Below are 21,051 nucleotides of genomic sequence, written 5' to 3' on the forward strand. Positions count from 1 at the left end.
TGCTGTGAGTTGAGCATGAGTGTAGACAGTGGGACAGGCTGAGAGCCGGCTGCACCTACGCAGAGCGAGCACCCTGATCTAATAAAGTCATTAAAACAGGGATTATGCATTCAACAGGAGAATTCAATTAAATGTGGATTACGCTTTTGCACTATTCTCATGATCTTTAAGACATTTTTAATAACATCTTATCTGTATAGGAGCGTACATACGGATGTACGTCTCTATAGGAGCTGAACTGAAATAACCAGACTATAGCTCCCCTCTGCCCCTCATAGGTCTGTCAAAAATAACTCACAAAATGTTTGTATTTGTATTTGTTTAGATGATATATATATATTTTGTTGTGATTTTAATAACAATATTATTAGTGTAATTTTATGATCATTGTATGTTACTGATATAATGATGATCATATAATAACATAATAATGCAGCTACACTCTTTAAAAAGGGGTATAATTGTAGTATTGTTAGTCATAATAAATAAAAAAACTATTTTTTGGACCATATATTGTCCCAGAAATTATTTATATATTATTTCATCATCGTTATTTATTATTTAATGACTATAACACAGTTTTATGCCAATGATATACACTTTAGCAATGATATTAAAATAGTATACTAATGCAATTACACCCTTTTAAAGCAAAAATAAATAAATAATAATAAAACAGGTTAGTAATTAAGAATATTCAGACTATCCTAGGAATAGTCAAGAGAATATCCAAAAAAATGTTTTATACAAAGATTATGTACATATGTTTATTTTAAGGTAGGTTATATCGATATATATTTATATTAAGGTAGGTTATATGCATATATGTTTAAATTAAGGTAGATTATGTCCATATATTGTACATTAATGTAAGTTGGTATGTAATTATTGTGATAGAATGTTAAAAATACTATATTAATATAACATACAGAATCATACAGGCTTATTTACATTAATGGGCTAGAGGCTAGCAAAACTGATTGATATAATGCGCATATATAAAATGTAGTTGATAAAGTTGTAATTATTGTGACAGGCCTTTCACTCCTCATGTTCTACACTGTGTCTGTCATTCTGTCAGTAATTCAGTCAGTCAGTCAGAGAAACCCACAGTGGTTTTGGGAGGCACCTACAGACACTACAGACCCTACAGAGACATCCATCCATTCCCACACATACAGGGTGAAGTGCATCCTCTACTGGCCCACGTGCAGCATTGCAGCTGCCCCTATCACTGCAGCTCCACAGGCTATGAATGTTATAGACCTTGCTTGCAAAACATTTTCCCACCAAAGCAGGCCTCCTCTTTTCTTTTTTTTTTACATTTCCTTCCAAATTTCTGATTGCGTGATGAAAATTTTATAGTTAAACACAGCACAGCCATGAGTAAACCATCTCAAACATGTGGCTTAATTCACACTTAATCCAGCTTTACAAGCAGAACGCCCAATAACCCTGCTGAATTTTCCCCCGACAGTCTGCGCGTTTCCAAAAATCAGGAAAAAAAACGCGCATGCCACACTCAGCGTGCCGTTTCTTGTGTAGAGCCGAGAAAAAAACAGAACAAAAACCCAACAGAGCCGCTCCCAGTCCGAGCCAAAGGTTATTATATACGTGCGTTTAATCTGCACTTTTATATCTCTCTGCAAAAGCACTTTAGCGCAGGGGAAAATCTTTTTTAAAGCTTGTGTTTATGAGGCTTGTTGGCTTTCGCTGCCGAACGAAGGATAGGGATTTTTCCCCCCAATGCCAAACTCTCTCAGCATGACATACAATATCCCACACATCCGAAACAGAGAGAGGAGCGAGACTATTCCAGCGATGAAAACCAGCGCCTCTCCTTCTCATTCACCACTATAGAGAAAGAAACCGAGAGCAATTCGGCCTAATGCCAGCCTCTGCCAACTCTGCAGGCCTCGCCTCCCTGCCCAGCAGCTTCTTGGACAGTGTAGTGTTCTCCTGCTGAGAGAGAAAGAGCATAGCTGCATTCCCCTCAAAGCCTTTAATTGCCCTGTATACGTGTGTGTGTGTGTGTATGTAAGTATATGTGTGTGTGCTACTGCCTGCACCGGCCCGGCGCTCGCACACCAAACCGAACCGGCCCAGCACGAGCCGAAAACAAACAGCGCACAAACACTGCCTCCAACAAAACCTCTCATCAGCACATTCCATGCTCCCCTGCCTTCTGCTGCCTTCTCTCCAGCCTCATCCCTCCATTCCTCCATCCCTCCTTCACTCACATACATATACACACACACTCAAAAGTGCTCAAAATGAGGCCAGGAGAGTTTTCTCTTGTAAAAAAAAAGTACACTCAAATCGTGCTGAGAGTTATGTTGTTTTAGAACCTTCGATTATACTAAAACACTAACCGCTAACAAAAATATGTAATTCAATAACTGATATTAGGTTATACTTAATATATGTCAACGATATATGGTATAAAATAAGCTACATTAAAATAGTTACATCCAAGAGTGAAAAGACATAGTCCATACATAAATAAAAAAAAAATAGATGTGCATTTCCTGAAGAAGAAAAAAACAGCGCTTATGAAGCAAAAAAGAAATATTTATTACAGACTAAAAATAAATAAAGGCAGACAGACAGTTATATAGACTGATAGTCTATATAAGAGACAGCTAGATAGACACAGCTATTATTTAAAAATATATAACTTTTAGAAACGTGAAAAAGTCACAGCTGCTGTGCCATTTATATTACCTACAAAACATTTAAGCACAGATTCTATGTTAATTTGTTTTATAATCATTATTTAGATTGGAGTTATTGAAGTCAAACAACAAGAAGCCAATAGATTAGAATATAGTGCTTTACTTTGTATTAATGAATGAAATAGTGTGGATATAAATGCGTGCATAAGCACATTTGAATGTGATGTAAAACTGTCCACTTCCTTAAGCTAAATAAGTTTATCCCACTGCAGTTATTACCATGTGTAGTGAAGCTATATTCTCAGAGCAGAGAAAGTAATGATTAAGACTTTCTCCTCACTCCCAGTCTGGGCTCATTTGTAGCTCTGAAAGCTAAACTCCCAGTGAAAGCTCTGCCTGCTCTCCGGTTACCCTCAATCCAGTCCTTCCATAACATTTCAGGGATAACGTTCTGCCTCAAACACTCTGATTAATGCTAGATTTCTGCTTTAGTCACCATATTATCCCAAAGAGTAACTGTTGTCTTTTAATGTCTGTAAAGTCAAGCAGGAAACTGATATCAGCCAAAGGTCAAACAGGACTTAGTGTTAAAGTGCTTTAAAAGAAAATTAAAGTCTATATATATTAATTAAATAGTGGTAAAGTTAAAAAAAAACACATTTTACTCTTAATTTCCCTCCTGTCTACTCTGTTCAGAAAAACAGCACTTAAGGAAACACCCTCCTATCCTTACTGCTGAGTTGGGATGTTAGCATTCAGCCGCTAACTGCATTTTGGAGTGATTTATAGGCAAAATCCACATATCAAACCACAGATCATAGCTATAAATCGAGCCAGCACAGAGCCATCCATCTATTATCAAACACCAGCCATGAATTCAGCTCAGAAAACAGTTAGCCTTGCTAGATAGCGGATAGCATCGCCAGTTAGCTGATAGCATTGCCAGTTAGCGGTTAGCATTGCAATTTAGTGGTTAGCATCGACAGTTTGCGGTTAGCATAGCCAGTTAGTTGACAGCAATGCCATTTAGCGGTTAGCATTGCCAGTTAGCAGTTAACACGGCAAGTTAGCGGTAAGCAATGCCAGTTTGCGGTTAGCATAGCCAGTTAGTTGATTGTATTGCCAGCTAGCGGTTAGCACTGAGAGTTAACGGTTAGCATGTCAAGTTAGCGGTTAGCATCGCCATTTAGCGGTTAGCATGACAAGTTAGCGGTTAGCATCGCCAGTTAGCCATTAGCATTGCCAGTTAGCGGTTAGCATCGCTATTTAGCTGACAGCATCGCATAACAAAAAATATAAATTAATATAAAGATGTATATGAAAATAATAAAGAACATCCATCCATAAACGTTTAATAAAAAATGGAATTTGCCAAAAAATAAAAAATCACGGCTAACCTGCCCCACTGTGCTGAGACCAGCTTTTGTGCTTCTTAGCATTGCAGCTACTCTGTCCCAGCTCCTGTTTCTGCCTTTGGTTCCTTACTGATTGATTCTATAAGCTACATGATCTTACCTTAATATTATTACCAAAATAATATTACCTTAATTTCTCAGTTTAGTATTTTACATTATTATTCTCCTCAAATAAATAGAGAATGCTGGCTATTTGAAAGAAAAAAAAAACATTAGTAGATTCTAATAAATAATACATTTAAAACTTCAGGGTTATATTAAATTATATCACATGTTCTGTCTTTACTCCACTACATCCTTGCATAGTTTTCTGCTATACTAATGTTCATAAAACAACACAAACAAAACAGTCAGTTTGATTGTAAGGATCAAGTTTGATTTTTTTTTGTACATGAACCCTCCTAAAGACAGTAAGTGTTGCTCTGGGAAAAATAACAACAGAAGTAAAATGTGAGCTAGGGGCCCTTTAAGAACTCAGCATGTGATGATTTAGATGTGCAGTTTGTACTGAGCTAATTAACAAGATTAGCTTTTATTACTTGTTAGCTACATTAGCCTTGTACTGTAGCTCTAGTGCCAAACGACTTGTGTCTGCTACATTTGGGGTAAAGGGGGTGAAGGTGGCAGGGTGTGTGTGTGTGTGTGTGTTGGTGGTGGTGAGTTAACTCCATCTTGAATAACTTCTGTAAGCTCAGTGGGGCTTTGAAGGGAGTGAATCTTTTAAAACCTAGTGTATTACTTACTATCTCTCTCTCTCTTTCTGTCTTGATCTCTCTCCTGTGTGTGTTTCTCTTTATTTCCATCCCTCTCTCTTTTTATTTCTGCCCCACTCTCTCTCTCTCTCTTTCTTCTTCCTCTATACCCCCTTCCCTCTCTCCTAATGGTGTCTTACAAGAGTACTTCCATCCATCGCTCTGACAGCGAAGCTCCCATCGTCTGACATAAAGCACAAAGGCAGATCCCCCCCTAGACTCTGAGCTGCAGCGTTTCTATAGACACACTCGCTCCTTTTGCGACGAGCAGCAGAGAGAACAGGCCATTAGAGAGAAAAATCGCAGCACTAATACACATGTGCTATGCAGCGCTAGCAACACTAACTCAAGAGTGAGGAGCTTTATCGACAGCTTACCTTTCCTCAGCGGCCCGCTTCCAGACTTCCAGGTATCGGCTTCCTCTGTAAAAGCTTCTTGTCATGGTAATGTTTCACACACTGTCCACATGATAGCCTGCTGCTCTCTGGTTAACAGCTTGTGGAGCAGCTTCGACTGACCTGCGCCCACAGCTCTACAGTTCTTATTAAACTGCTTCTTATCTCACACATACAGATACAGTATAGTGAGGCTTCGGTTAAAGTCATGGTTTGAGGGAGGTTGAAGGGATATTTCTCATATATCCAACTGTATTTGATCAGAAAGTTTGTTTTTGCTTTAAGTTATGAGGCTATTTTAGCTACTAAGTAATGTGCTGCTAAACAGCATGCTAAATTGTTACATATAATTTCCCCTCAATCAAATAAAAGCCACTTCAAATATCCTGTTTATGAGATTTCTATATACACTGTATCCATATTGGTATCTACATTGACATGAAAAAAGTCATGGGACAGGTACTAGGTAACATAATACAGGAAGATGATAAATCATACACTTAACATCTTAATGGGATTACACATAGGGTTCATTCCCTTCCCCTATACTCTATTCCCCATACATTGCTGTGGCCGTTTATGATCCAGTCAGCTACATTTAACCCAGACCTAACAGGAGCTAGCATAGTGTTCCATGATTTTTTTGGCTGGTAAGAGCTGCATCATTGCTAGGTTACCTGTAGGTGTAAAGAGTAATACACGGAGAGCTTTGGTTACGATGCATTACTGGCTGATAATAGCACTCATAGAATGCCTTTCGGCCAATCAATAATTGTAAAAATAGTGTCAGAATGAGTTAAATGACAAGAGTGTCAGTTTTACTCAGGATGTTGGATGATCACCACCTCACATAATGTATCCCAACTTCACAACTCATCTCATGCTAATGTATTAGATGGAGCTCCATCACTCCATGTTCATCATTCTGAACCTGCAGAAAGCCTCTGCAACCTTCAGCAAAACTGTCAAAACTGTTAAAAGCTCTTTATTCAGTTTGATTTCTGACTAAATGTCGTTTAAACTACTCTAATCTGTACCACAGCGTGTTTTACAGGATGGACATATTTTCTCGATTACAGTCAACAAGTCCTACTGTGATCTGCTGAACCCTGCTGTGAACATACTCAACTGTTTTCACCTCAAAACATCTGATTCAGCTTATTAGATAACTATCAAGCTCTTTACAAGCTATATCAGGTAATTCAAGCCCTTTAGAAGCTGGCAGTGTGTTCTAAATGTCACATGTATTATATTGTGTAGATCCCCTTGTACCACCTACACAGCTCTGAACTGAAGAATGGACTCCATAACACTGTCTTCAAGTTGTCCGGTGCCTTGTGCATCACCATGCTTATGGCTCACTGGTTGTCCTTCCTTGGTTCAGTTTATCAGGTATTCATAACTGTGTAATATAAAATATAAAATGGACATAACATACAGAAATGCAGATTCAAGATGGCTGCTTGTGTCCTTTTACTTAAGCAATAATACACAAGGGGGGAGTGATATAATGTGTAATATTACATATGTGATTTCTGAGTTAATAAGGACGAGAAAATTCGATCTGTTTGGTTATAAAAACTCGGTGAGTTAAAATAGTTCCATTACTGCACTGTTTGGCTGGTAAGCGCTGCATCTTTGCTAGGTTACCTGCATGTGGCGGAGTAATACATGGACAACCAGTGAACTGAAAAACTATTATATCCAATATGATTCGTTCCTTTATCAAAGCGGCTAAGTGGCCCAGTGGAGACTCTTATCCACCCTCTACCCCAACACCAGGAGGAAGAATAGCGCTTCATTAATGGAACCACCACAATTTATTAACATCCCACCATCCTCCATATTGTTTCTCCCGAATTACCAATTTAGCTAAGCTAATTAACCCACCCACTCACTAGGACTCCCTCCCACATCATGCAGTCCTGCTGACACTGGGACCACTTATACATATGAAGACAGCAACTGTTCCAGATACCCAGCTCTAGTATATCCTCAAACAGATGCCTGTGCACAATAGCGCTCGCTCAGGCTCTGGCTGCTGATGCTGAAAAATAATTTTAATGCAATTGCACACAAAATGCACTGGCCAACTGCAGCTCTCAAAAAAATCGTAACACTTGTTTTTACAAAAGATATAGCAATATAAACAAAGCTATTATCATGGCACTCTCTCTACAGTAAGTGGTTGCTTGATGTTTCCAGTGTGCGACTGCCTAGTCTACTGACCGACTTAGAGCCCATAAAACAAAACAAAAAAACAGCTCTGGAAAAAATAAGAGACCACTTCAGTTTCTGAATCAGTTTTTCTGATTTTGCTATTTATAGGTATATGCTTGAGTAAAACAAACATTTTTGTTTTATTCTATAAACTACAGACAACATTGAATTCAAATTCCAAATAAAAATATTGTCATTCAGAGCTTTTATTTGCAGAAAATAAGAAATGGCTGAAATAACAAAAAGGATGCAGAGCTTTCAGACCTCAAATAATGCAAAGACAAAAAAACAAGTTCATATTCATAAAGTTTTAAGAGGTCAGTAATCAATATTTGGTGGAACAACCCTGTTTTTTAATCATAGTTTTCATGCATCTTGGCATGTTCTCCTCCACCAGTCTTACACACTGCTTTTGAATAACTTTATGCTACTTCTGGTGCAAAACTTCAAGCTGTTCAGTTTGGTTTGATGGCTTGTAATCATCCATCTTCCTGTTGATTATATTTCAGAGGTTTTTATTTTGGTCAAATGAAAGAAACTCATCATTTTTAAGTGGTCTGTTATAATTTTTTTCCAGAGCTTTATGTAAATCTACCAAATATTACTTTAAAATACTCTACTTTACTTCAGATAGGGTGTTTGTTTTACTATGCATGACTTCATTCATTATTACCAGCGATCCTAAAGAATTTGATAGTCCTTTCCATCTATCTGGGGACAGCTCTTCAGAACATTTGCCAGTTTTAAGAAAGCCTCTGAAGGGTCCAAAGTATGCATGACAATCAATCAGTAGAATTCTTGGGAATTCTTCCACTGGGTCCTGCAGAATTCCCAAAGATCTATCCAAACACACACTGAAACTGAGCCCCTTACAGTCAGCTGCCAAAACACAGACAGGGCCGCGTGGCTGATGTGATAAATATGATCTCCGGCCCCCCCAAGCTGACTGACCTCTTACACACACACACCTAACATACACACACACACACACACACACGTTTAAAACACACTAGCAGGCAAGCAGGTGTGATACATATTCACTGAGCAGAGTTTACATAGGCCTGATACATAACTCTCAACTCTCAAACACCCACATGCACAGTCCAGTACCCCTCCGTGACTGGGGTCAGCACAGCAACAGATGGTGCTTGAAGTTTGCATGAGAGCAACCCATAAATCCACATGATAAAAGGTCATATTTGGGCACCAAAACGACTTGTAAAATGTCAGCATCACATTTGCTCTGACAGGGAACAGACAAAGTGCATCTATTCAGAACTCTTCTCACTTCCCTGCTGTTCTGCTGGTTTGTCGTCACACTGCCAGGCTTAAGAGTGCGGAGTTCTCACAGCTCTGCTGTTTACAGAAGGCCTGGAGGTGTAAAGCAGCTCCTTCTGGCCAGCTGCACATTAGTCCATGTCTGGCCCTCAGTCAGTGCATCTGTTCCTCTGGCCGCATGTTCTTTCCCCTCTTACCTAGGCATGAGTGTCACTCCAGATTACAGCAGAACATTGGCAGGAAGAAGGCTCTGCTGAGCTCAGTGCCACACACTGCAAAAAACATATCTTGGCCAATGGAAGCATCTGAACTGAAGCCAGAATATCTAAAATTTCTCCTTCTGAAACTGTGGAGTATTAGGGATATAATAAGAATATGGAGAATATTGAGGATTTTCTCATAAGAATTCTCTGCCTGTTTCTACACATTTCTCTCAACCCCAATGCTTTTATATTGCTGCATCTTCAATGTAAGTGCTAGAACTTGCAATAAAATCAAAGATTAATAAGTCCACCTACTGTAAATTTAAGTAAGCATACAGCTCTGGACAAAATAAGAGAACACTTAAAAATGATGAGTTTGATCAAATTGAAAATCTCTCAAATATAATCAAGAGGAAGATGGATGATCACAACCCATCAAACCAAACTGAACTGCTTAAATTTTTGAACCAGGAGTTGCATAAAGTTATCCAAAAGCAGTGTGTAAGACTGGTGGAGGAGAACATGCCATGAAACCAAATATTGATTTCTGAACTCTTCAAACTTTATGAATATAAACTTCTGGAAGCTCTACATCTTTTTTGTTGTTGTTGTTATTTCAGACATTTCTCATTTTCTGCAAATAAATGCTCTAAATGACAATATTTTCATTTGGAATTTGGGAGAAATGTTTGTAAAATGTTTGAGAAATGTTGTAGTTTATAGAATAAAAAAATAATGTTCATTTTACTCAAATATATACCTATAAATAGCAAAATCAGATAAACTGATTCAGAAATTGACGTGGTCTCTTTTTTTCCCCAGAGCTGTATTCCTAATATCAATATAATCTGTTATAATCTGGTAAATGAGTGCAAACATAATCTGTCATAAATGTTAAAAATAGCATATAATAAAACAGAAAAAGAAATGTAAGCAAATAAAAGCAAATAAAAAAACACCTGTGAAACACATCAATTGCAATACCCCAAAACCATTTTGCAAAAGTCTTGAATCATCACTTTTACATTCCTAAAATTTACAAAACACAGACGAACACTAACAAATTCCCTAGACAAATAAATGTGTGATAGCAACAGTGAGAGCAGCACATCCCCTCTTGACTTCAGTAAGCCAAACCCAGGAAAATGAGAGGGGACAAAGCTAAGAGCTGACCTGCTTTAATCTCTTCAGCATGCTATGAAAGTACAGGAAACAACACCATTAAAGAGGTTAGCAGCATTTAGCCTCTATTACGATTAAAAGGCTGGAATAACTGCAGTGTTAAAACTATACATGGATTCTGTAAATCTTTTGTGTTACATACTATTCACTTTTCAAAAATCAATCCTAAAACTGATTTTAAACCAATAAAATACTCCTTTTGTCACATTTTCTTCACCCACAGCAGTGATAACAAAGCCAACATCTTATACTTGTACTTATTGTGTCCACGTGCCAAGATATAATTTTTCGAAATGATGTCAGTCCATTTTTCCCAATGGCATTAGCGCTACAGCACAGGCATCAGGCTCAGCTCCAGATAATGGAGGATGGAGTTTGTATTGCCTGTCTGTCACCCACGCATGGAGGAAAGCAGGGCATTCAGAGGTCAAATGGAAGGAGATGATGACTAACAGAGAGTTACGGGCTCTACAGATGCAGGAAACAGTTGGATGGGTGAAGGGTCAATGGAGGTCATTATATCTTTCTACTAAAGAAATTGGAGGCCAACTTTTTTTTCACAATTTCAGGCAGAATCGTGGCAGATCGTTTACCTGATCTGTTTATTCCCAGATGCACACAGATTCACAGATATGGGCTGTGACTCTTCTTTTCTGTCTTTGCTTTGTTTTTTTGAACCATAGAAGCTCTAAGAAGAGTCTAATTGAGGCTTTTTAATAACTTAAATGGGACACATATTATGCACAACTCACTTTTTGCATGCTTTTGTATTTCAGTTGGGTCTCTACTTGGTCACTTTGGATGCCAGTGTTTCAGGGTGCCTCCATGTCTATGTTACCTTCTGGCTCTCTCCCTTCAGTTAGACTGTTCTATTCCAATCTGCCGAAGTTATTAGCCACACTCCGATAATGTTTTATATTCTCTGTTTTACATAAATTCAGTCAAATCTAATTCAATTCCTGCCTTTCTATGTTCTCTATCTATCTCTTTTACATGTATCAAGATGCCCTGTTCCTGATGTTGATGAGGCTCTCTCTGTAATTCTTCTTTTCTGTCTTTGCTTCGTTTTCTTGAACCGAAAATACCACTAAGAAAAGTCTATTTAAGGCTTTTTAATAATTTAAATGGGACATATTATGCAAAACGTAATTTTTGCATGCTTTTGCATTTCAATTTGGGTCTCCACTTGGTCATTTTGGTTGAAAACTTTAAACTGTGCACAGCAGGATGAGCCAGCAGACTTTGTTTGATGGGGGGATCTGTATCTACTCTCCGTGGCCTTTCAGCAGATGAGTTTAGAGAATAATAAGTGTTTTGCCTTTTAGCACAAGCTAGTACCAATGTGTGGTAAACGCTAAGCAGATACAAGGTTTGGTCAGCAGCAGCTTTTTTGTATAAAAGTGACATAGCCCTTAAATGGCTCATTTTGAAAGGTAGTGAAACTGGCAAAAATAAATATGGTAAAATCTAACAAAAAAGCTAATTTTGTGCAAAGAACTTTATGAACATGTTTTGTGTGGCCCATAGACCTATTCTACTTGTGTAAAAAGAGCTGCCATGTTCAGGCAGTGGAACAAAATATTACATATTGTATTTCTTAAAAACTTAAAAAAAAAAAAATACAGAATAAAAGTGCATACCAATGCAGACACATCATCAAGTTACATGACTATTCTGTATTTTTCTGTAATGATTGGAAACCTGATATTCTGGTCAGTATTGCAGGTAGTATCTTAATGTTGTCCATTGAGTCCAAATCAAACCCACAAACAAAACTGGACTGACACAGAGGAAGGTAGGATCATTCTATCATACTCAAGTATTTTAAACAGAATCATGATATTTTCCAGTCCAGTTCAATTTTCACAGACTCTCCATTACCTTCTGATTCTTTCTTTTAGTCACTTTCAGATATAATCTCTCTCTCTTTCTCTCTCTCTCTCTTTCTTTCTCACCCTCTTTCTCTCTTTCCTTCTGCCCTTAAATTTGCCACTTTTCTGATAGCTAGCACTCTGATTCTCTCATGGTCTCATTTTCCGCATCATGCCACCATTCAATCACATCCTGCTTCCAATCCTTTCCCTCCGTCGCTCCAGTCGGGGGCTGGCAGGTCCAGGGTCACCCGAACAACGAGCCAGTGAAATATGACAGAAGGCTTGAAAGCACTCTTTTTTTGCAGTGAGTAAGTGAGTGAGTGTGTGAGTGCTGATGCACAGCCCCTCTCATTTCCTCAGCACCCCCCCACCCCAACCTCCACATCTTTCTCTCTCTTTCTCTCTTTTTCTCTCTATCGCTCTGTGTTCCTCACTCAACCGCCCGCTGACAATCTGAGTGTCTCTGAGATGTTTCTATTAATCTGGATGTCTGTCGGCTGTCAGTCGCCTTGCTTTCTTTCTTTTTTTTTTTCTAGTTTTGTGTCATAAGGTATAATCTTCTATAATTTCTGTCAAATCATTGTATCTATACAGTAGTCTACATTTGTCTCGTACAATTTTCACATTTTTCTCTTATGTAGACTGTTATGAGATTTGTGCATTTATTATTACTTTATAAGTGATCATTTTCCAATCTTTTGTTATTACTTATGGTGTTTTATACTATCTTTATCTTTAGTTTGTTTCTCTAGTTCAAATCAGTTTACCAGTTTGTTAACATCAACCGTTTTCCCTTTGGTTTGGTTTGTTTTCACACAATGAAACCAAGTGCAACAAAATTAATCTGAACAAACTATGAGCACATTCTCAACACACATTTGTCAGTCCTGTCTGGGGGTGGGAGCAAAAAAGTAAATACTGGAACAAGGTCCTGTGTTACAGACCAGCGTATAGACCAGCAGGTGTTTCAGTGCAATTTAGTATAGAGTAGTGACAGCGACCTGGTAATAAAACTATGGTTGAGCTCAAACATGGCGTATATTTAATAGTTTTGTTGATCAATGTTGGATTATATTCTCACCATAATTAATCAAGCTGTTTTGACGTCCGTCCTGATTGGCTGCCTCTTTTGTGCTTCACTTAAAACACAATCCTGGTTAAAACATTCCAATTTTAATTGATTTAAAATTGGTTTAAATTGGTTTAAATTTCACTATAAAGGTGTGGGGTTAAATTGCTATAAACATAATAGATGAACTTATGTACATTACAAAATTAGCTGTTTTTGATGCTTAGTTTCTATACACTGACAAGCCATATTTCATGGAGCCAGATCTCCAGTCACACCTTCTATACCAGGGGTCGGCAATTAAGCTTGGCCACAGGTCAGATATTTTCAAAGCCATTACTTGAAGGGCCACAAAAAAAAATCTGTTTTGGAAAATGAAGTGTAATGGGGATGGAGTGCTAGATTAGTAACTCTAGAGCCCAGAGGGTTACTGAACCCAATTGCAGAACAGTCGAATTTAAAGCAGGTAAACCCAAGAAGTAAGGAAAAAATAAATAAATAAACACACCGCTCCTCACACAAGATTGAACCAGTGTCATCAGGGTCACAGTCCAACACACTACCGCTGCCATGGCTAGTGAACTAGGGCACGACTGGGAAAAAACGCACTTATAAGGAGATAGGGAGCACAAGAACGAGAGCTGGCAGAAACTAAAGTCACGCCGAGCACGACAGAAAGACAGGGGGAGAAAGGACTGGATTGAGGGTAACTGGAGAGAAGGCCGAGCTTTCACTGGGAGTTTAGCTTTCAGAGCTACAAATGAGCCCAGACTGGGAGTGAGGAGAGAGTCTTAATCAATTACATTCTCTGCTCTGAGAAGCTAGCTTCACTAGCCTTAGTGCTCCAACATAAACATTCTCCAGCTGCTTGCACTGCATTGTCTTTGGACGTGCACTTCAGGATCTCCAAAGCTGATACAACATCCAACATGGCAACATGAACACAATCCTCCAAAAAACACTCCAGCACATTCCTGACCCTGGTGAACCTTGAGCTTCCCCTCACACTGGTTTTCATTGGGTTAGGTCCTGGCCCTGATTAACCCAATTTCCTTTTTATGGGAGGGAGATCTACGACTTTGTTTCTTTAATCAAATCCAATTAGGATGTTCAGCCTCAGGATAACTCTTGTTAAGTGCTGTCGGTTTTAAGCCTGTGTGGATAAAACAGCTTAAAATGATCAAATTACAATCCAATATGTATCATGTATGTCATACAAGTGTCAGTCGGTTAGAGGAATATTTTGAGAAACAATCAAATTTACACATTTTCACCAATTTCGTAGCTCAGCATGTTTGAAGGTTTGAAGCTAACATTATTAGCAGACAATAAAATATACTGCTTCACCATTTGGCTGGTTGTTAAGGAGTGTGAAATTAATTTTAAACTGCACAAATTACTATTTTCTATAAAATAAACCAAACTAAGTTCTTGTAAAATGACTTATTACTCTGTTTTATAAGGAGTGTATGACACTTTTTTAAGAATTAAAATCTGTTAAAAGGAAAATATTTAATGTAATTAAAGGACAGTTTGTTGTAAAATTAATAATTATTCTGTTTTATAAGGAGTATATGATACTTTTTTAGAATTAAAATCTGTTAAAAGGAAAGATTTCATGAAATTATAGGACAAGTTCTTGTAAAATGACAGTAATAGCTGTTAATTATAGTAAATACAATAACTGTTTTTTATGGTTTATATCTGTTTTAAATATGACAGTATTTTTCTGTTTTTTACATAAATTTTCTGGCGTCCCCTGCTGCCGGAAATTATTTTTTTAACAGTGTACTTAAAGATACTTTGGATTAGATTTACTCAAAGCAACATTATTTAAGACTTGTATGTATGTATTGCTCTTGTGCGCCCCCTTCAGTTTAGGAGCTTAATTGACATTTACAACACTGTCATGCGTCTAATACAGATCATGCTGTGAGCTCCCCCTCATGGACAGCTCTTCAGATGCATTTTGTTTATAAGCTAAGAATACAGATCCACTACAAGAAGCATATGGATGAACACAATAGAGCTATATAACAGAATTTGGAACAAATATGACACATATACGTATGGTTATGCAGTTTTGGTATGTTTCTATGCAGCTCCACCGAAGTAACATAGTGCAGTAGCAATGAACCGATCCTAAGTGCCACTAACAGTAAAAAAGCTCACATTCTCTCTATTATCTGTTATTGTCAGAGGAGCATAAAAATAGAAATACAAATACAGTTATATAATGAACATACTTTAATCAGAAAAATATAAATCCAACATGTTTGGTTCACATGCTTTAAGCCGATATCCACCAGGAAGATGGGAGAGAAAAATGCTTTATCTGTTTCACGTTTCAAATTGTCTGTTTTAGTTTAAAAAAACTTATTTCCACAAAATTCAGGCTAAATTTTTTTTTTTTTCTTGAAGAAAGTGCATCATTGGAATTGGTCAAAATTTGCATATGTCTGTTTTTGCTATTATTACTTCAAAAGGTGATTTTGTGTTTTAGTAAGACCTAATATTATCAAGTTGAGTGAACTAACCGGCCAGAACAACTCAATAAAATGATTTTAGAGAACTTCAACCTGAAAACCTAAAAACGAGTATTGAGCCAATGTAAAAATGTGATTTAAACCAATCAATTCTCTTTCTACAGTGATGGTTCATACAGCTTTCCCATAAGGCCCCTGGCATCACATATTTGCATATTGGGTGTGGCCTCTCTGTTGCTAACCATCTTTGTGTTGTCTGTTACCCAAAGCTACCTTATTCTAGGCATAAAGTAGTGTCTGTGTGTTGTGGGCTGTAAGAGCAAGTTACCACTGTTCTGTATGTTGGCTTACGGCTACAGAGTTCAGTCTTATGCTGCACCAGTACCATGTTGGTAAAGGTATAAAAATATGATAAAAATATTTACATATATTAAATAAAATGGTTTCTTTGAAAAATCAATACTTGTAAACAAAAACTGAATGAGTTATTTACTTATAAAACACAGTTAAGTTGAATAAACTCAAAGTTGCATGTATTTATAACTTAACAGAATCAACGCAAAATGATAACTTGACTGAGTTAAGTTGAGTCAACAAATCCATTTTTCAGTGAAGTGATCTATTATTATATTTTCAATAGAAGTCACTTTTTGGCTTATTAGAAATGATTGTTTTGACTTTCTGGTTCTGAAACATCCCGAATCCCTGTTTGATTTCCCAGAATGCTTCCTGCTCATTTGGGATCGGTGTGAGTTTGAACTGGTGGTGAGTGTGATCAGATCTTTGTGCAGAGCATCAAAGCATAGCTGGGGCATTTCTGCTGCAGTACCAACAATAGCTGCCATGCTAGTGCCAAAAATAAGCTTTTTCCCAGACATCAAACAGCACACAACCCGTGTTTACTATCAGTCCCAGTAACTCCAGTACACGACTCATTACAATAATCTCCTCCCAGTATGTACAGTACATGCAATGAGGTGAAAGGGCAAAATAGCAACCAACCCTCGCCCCTTGATCTTATTATAGCTGCTACGAGGATTGTGTTGTGCTTGTAAAGTTGTAGGCAACAGTTTGCACAGCCCTGGTCAAATGCCATGTTTGTCTCTGTATATACACTATATTGCTGAAAGTGTTCCACTCAACTACATTCGCACGCATGCAAATGTAACTTGACTGACATCCCATTCTTAATTCATTTAGTTTAATATGATGTCAGCTCGCTCTTTGCAGATATACCAGCTTTAACTCTTCTGGGAAGGCCTTCCTCATGGTTTACACTCTAAAAAGTGATTGTGTGTTTTTTAGTAAGGAGAACTAATATGATCAAGTTGAGTAAAATGAGTTCAGAGAACCTGAAAACATAAAAGTGTTTGTTGAGCCAATAAAAAATTTGAACCAACTTTTAGTATTTTACACGTGTCAATGCTCTTTCTACAGAGTTTGTTTAAACAGCTTTCCCATAGGCCCTTGGCACCATATATTTGCATAATGGGTGTGGCCTCACCCTTACTTACTATCTTTGTGTTGTCTGTTGCCCAAAGCTACCTTATCCTTGTCATGCATTGGTGTGAAGTAGGTATTGGTTGCCAGGCCTCAGTGTTGTAGGTTGTAAGAGCAAGTTACCTTTGTGCTGTGTTGTTAGTACTTGGAGGCTTGGAGCTACAGAGGTCACTTTTATCCTGCCCTACTTTTATACTGTCAGTATCTGCAGTTCTATATAAATGTAATAAATATGTTAAGAATGTATGTGTGTATATATTTTGTTAATATGTCAAATTATTAAAGCCCACCAAACTAGAAAAACAGTTGAGAAACTATTGCAAACTATTGTTGGGTGAACAAATCTCAGTTAAGTTGAAGAAACTTACTGATTCAACTGATTTAAGTTATTATCTAGCTTTGACTCAGTTAAGTTGAATAAACCTGAAATTGTATGTATTTACAACTTAACTCAAAGCAAAATGATAGCATGACTGAGTTAAGTTAAGCCAATGAATATTTATTTACAGTGTAGGAGTGTGTTTATAGGTATTTCTGACCCTTGATTCTTTCAGAAGTGCATTTGTGAGGTCAGACGCTGATGTTGGACGTGAAGGCCTGCCTCTAAGTCTTTGTTCTAATTTATTCCAAAGGTGTTTTATTGGGTTAAGGTCAGGACTCAAGACACAGTCATATTGGAACAGAGAGCGGCCATTCCAAAAATGTTCCTGCAAAGTCATTGTCTAAAATCTCTTGGTTTGCTGAAGCATTAAGAGTTTTATTCAGTGGAACTAAGGGGCCAAAAATACTGAAATGGTAACAACCCCACACCATAATCCCTCCGCCACCAAACTTTACACTTGGAGTTACACAATACAGTCAGACAAGTACAATTCTGGCAAACCCAGACTTGTCCATCAGATTGCCAGATGGAGAAGCATGACATCATACATACTTGGTCTTGGTGTATTATATTCAGAGTAAATCGTTTTGTTAATGTTACTCTGCACACATGATATAAGCAGTGTAAGAGCAGTATGAGTATGAGTAGAGCTGTAGAGAGTTTTACCTGTGTAACCAGGTGAGTTATCCTCATCATGGTCGGAGCTTGGAGCTGAAGTGGCTGTGTCACTTGATCCGTGCTGTGTATTCATATCTGTGAGTGAACAAAGAAAAACAAATAAGAATGAGACACACTGCTTTAAAGAAAGCTTAAAGAGTAAAGAAAAAAAATCCTTGGACTGTATGACAGTATAGGCATGGGAACGCTTTTCTTCCAACACACTGATGAAACGAGCCAACTGGCAATCAGTTGGCTTCCCTACATCTGCTGAAATGACCTGAGTGCCCTGATTTTTCAATTAAAAACCAGATCTGCTGTGGAATAAAAGAGGAAAAGCTTCAAGTAATCCGAGAGAGAGAGTAAAAAGTGCTGGTAAAAATACGACTGAGTAAATGCATCAGTGGCAGACTGTCTCTGCAGCAGAGCCGGACAGCATTAAATGAGTCTGAACATATTCGAGGTCTAAGGCCACAACCAGTGAGAACTGGCCAAAGTGGTCAACACTCAAACCCTGCCAACATATCCTTCAGTGTAATCACTATAATCAGTGTTACTATTACTTGTAAAAGCAAGAATCAGTCATTATTTGTGGTGGCTGATGAGCGTGTGGTTTACACTTGGTTTGTGTTTTTAATTTAGGTGCTCTTGTTTATTTCCCTTTATATTCCTTCTGGGATCGGAGGTATGTCCAGCGCCGCTGTCCACTGCTATTTAATGCATGAGTGAGTTGATGAATGTCTCTTGCTTGCTTTGCGGGTCTTGGGAAAAAGCGGTATTGCATACTTCATATAACATTTCCTTAAGCTTTCTGATTGTGGATGGCAGCTTCCAGAAAATTACAGGGTTTAGGGCTTCGCTGTTTCTTTTTTTTTTTCTTTTTTTGTCGTCTAGTAGTCCTTGATTAAATTTATTCTGATTTATTGTGTGCACTAGAAAGGCAAATCAAGACAGAACTCGCAAACAAACTGTGTATCCATAGGGATAATTCACAAACAACAGAGTAATAAATGATATTTTGCCGGTTGCTCTCACAGCAGTTCAGCCTCCTTCCTGCATTCCTAGGAAAATAGAGGCTTTATAAAGGGTTTCAGCTTAAATGGATGTTGTTAAAAAAAAAAAACTGCTAGGGAAGAACCTTGACACATGTGGAGACTTTTTAAGTCTAAAAAAGTCCCACAAATTTGTGGGCATGTACACCTTCAAACAGAGACCTTTCAGTTGAGTCAGTAGAGACAAATCATTTGCATTTTGGGTGTGTGTCCCAGTTTCTGACACTCACCATCAGTGTGGCACCATCACCTTTGGTAAACTTGTAGCTTATATACAGTACTATAGTTAACTAACTGGCCTTTAAATTCACCTTTGAGTTTGTGAAATGGTGTTTGGAGAAGAAAATGTGGTTCATTGTTTGGGTCCTTCTAAATAAATAATCCACTTTAGCTCTAAAGTCAAATCTTATCAATAATTCACCAATATCTGATATTCTTTGTGTACATGTCAGCTGACACACTTACACATAATATTGATATATGTACGCTATACCAGATTTATACAAAAGTCCAAGGCGAAAAAGGCCAAGCCAACAAATCTGCACATGCTCATTAAGAATCTTTATTGGAAGGGGTCTACTAAACAGAGGTTCTGCAGGGGTTTTCACCTGATGTTGATCACAAAGCCATTGCCTCCACCCACCTATTACTCACCATCATGGTGTAATCATTCCCTACTGTTGCCTTTTCTCAGGATTTATATATGTGTCACTTAATATTTAAATGGCTGGTGTCAGTGTGGAAGTTTAAAAGAGCAAGTTGCGCTGTTTTGTGTCTTGAGTTTGGCTGGTTACATGGCCATAAGTTGTTTTAACTCAAATGAGTTAAGCCTGTTTTACATACAATTCTATACTTCTAAACATTAATCAATTATTTTGAGTTAGCTTAACATTTCTGGGCAGAGATCTTTGAGTTGAACCAACTTATATTAACTGAGTTTAGTCTGTTGCCTTTGGCAGCTTCTTTTTCATTGGCTTCTGGCACAATCTATTTGCATACTGGGTGTGTCCCCATTTTCTGACACTCACTATCAGTGTGTAGAGATTCCCCCCTGGCTACCTTAGGTAAATTTGTAGCTTGTGTATTATGCTTGACACCCTGGTATCTCTGTTGTAGGCTGTAAGAACAAGCATCAACTGTGCTGCTTGTGCTCTCAATATTGTTAACGCTATATGCTGTAAACCCCCAAACATTACACAAGTAGTATAAATTAGATTAATGTTTTTGGACGCATATACCTTCAAATGGAGACTTTTGAGTTGAGTCTGTTGAGACAAACTATTTGCATTTTGGGTGTGGTCCTCCAGTTTCTGACACTCACCATCAGTGTGTAGAGATTCCCCCCCGGGCTACGTTAGGTAAATTTATAGCTTGTATTTTACGATTAACACCCTGATATCTCTGTTGTAGGCTGTAAGAACAAGCATCATTGTCAGAGCTCATAACTGTGTTGCTTGCGCTCTCAATGTTGTTAACGCTATATGCTGTAAACCCACAAACATTTCCGAACGTTACCCAAGTAATATAAATTAGGTGAAAGTTTGTGGGCACATATGCCTTCAAATGGAGACTTTTGAGTTAAGTCTGTTGAGACAAACTATTTGCATTTTGCGTGTGGTCCTCCAGTTTCTGACATTCACCATCAGTGTGTAGTCATTCCCCCCGGGGCTACCTTTGGTAAACTTGAAGATCATATGTTATGACTAAGTGTCTGGCCTTTAAATTTAGCTAGCGTTTGGCTACAATTTGTAAATTTTGCCAACACAAATGGTTTAGTTGCACCAGCTTTTAAGAAAAAGTTTTATAATGTTAGTTGAGGCAACTTGTTTGCTGTAGTTTGTAGTGCAATTCAATGTTTCTTGTTCAGCAGACTTAGAAAACACTTTTTTGTGCTGAAGTTGTCTTAATAAA

The 21,051-nt window shown here is 37.8% G+C and overlaps 1 protein-coding gene across 1 annotated transcript in view; it reads right to left on the reverse strand.

Annotated features, from left to right (window-relative positions):
- The window catches only part of LOC103038694 (roundabout homolog 1), a 356,100-nt gene that overhangs the window by 225,713 nt on the left and 109,336 nt on the right, over window positions 1-21,051 (reverse strand). Inside the window, exon 3 of the mRNA XM_022681288.2 lies at window positions 18,098-18,184. Coding sequence (XP_022537009.2) covers window positions 18,098-18,184 — 87 coding nt within the window. The remainder of the gene's footprint in view (window positions 1-18,097; window positions 18,185-21,051) is intronic.

This window comes from Astyanax mexicanus, chromosome 20 (assembly GCF_023375975.1).
Source record: "Astyanax mexicanus isolate ESR-SI-001 chromosome 20, AstMex3_surface, whole genome shotgun sequence".
NCBI classification, from domain to species: domain Eukaryota; kingdom Metazoa; phylum Chordata; class Actinopteri; order Characiformes; family Acestrorhamphidae; genus Astyanax; species Astyanax mexicanus.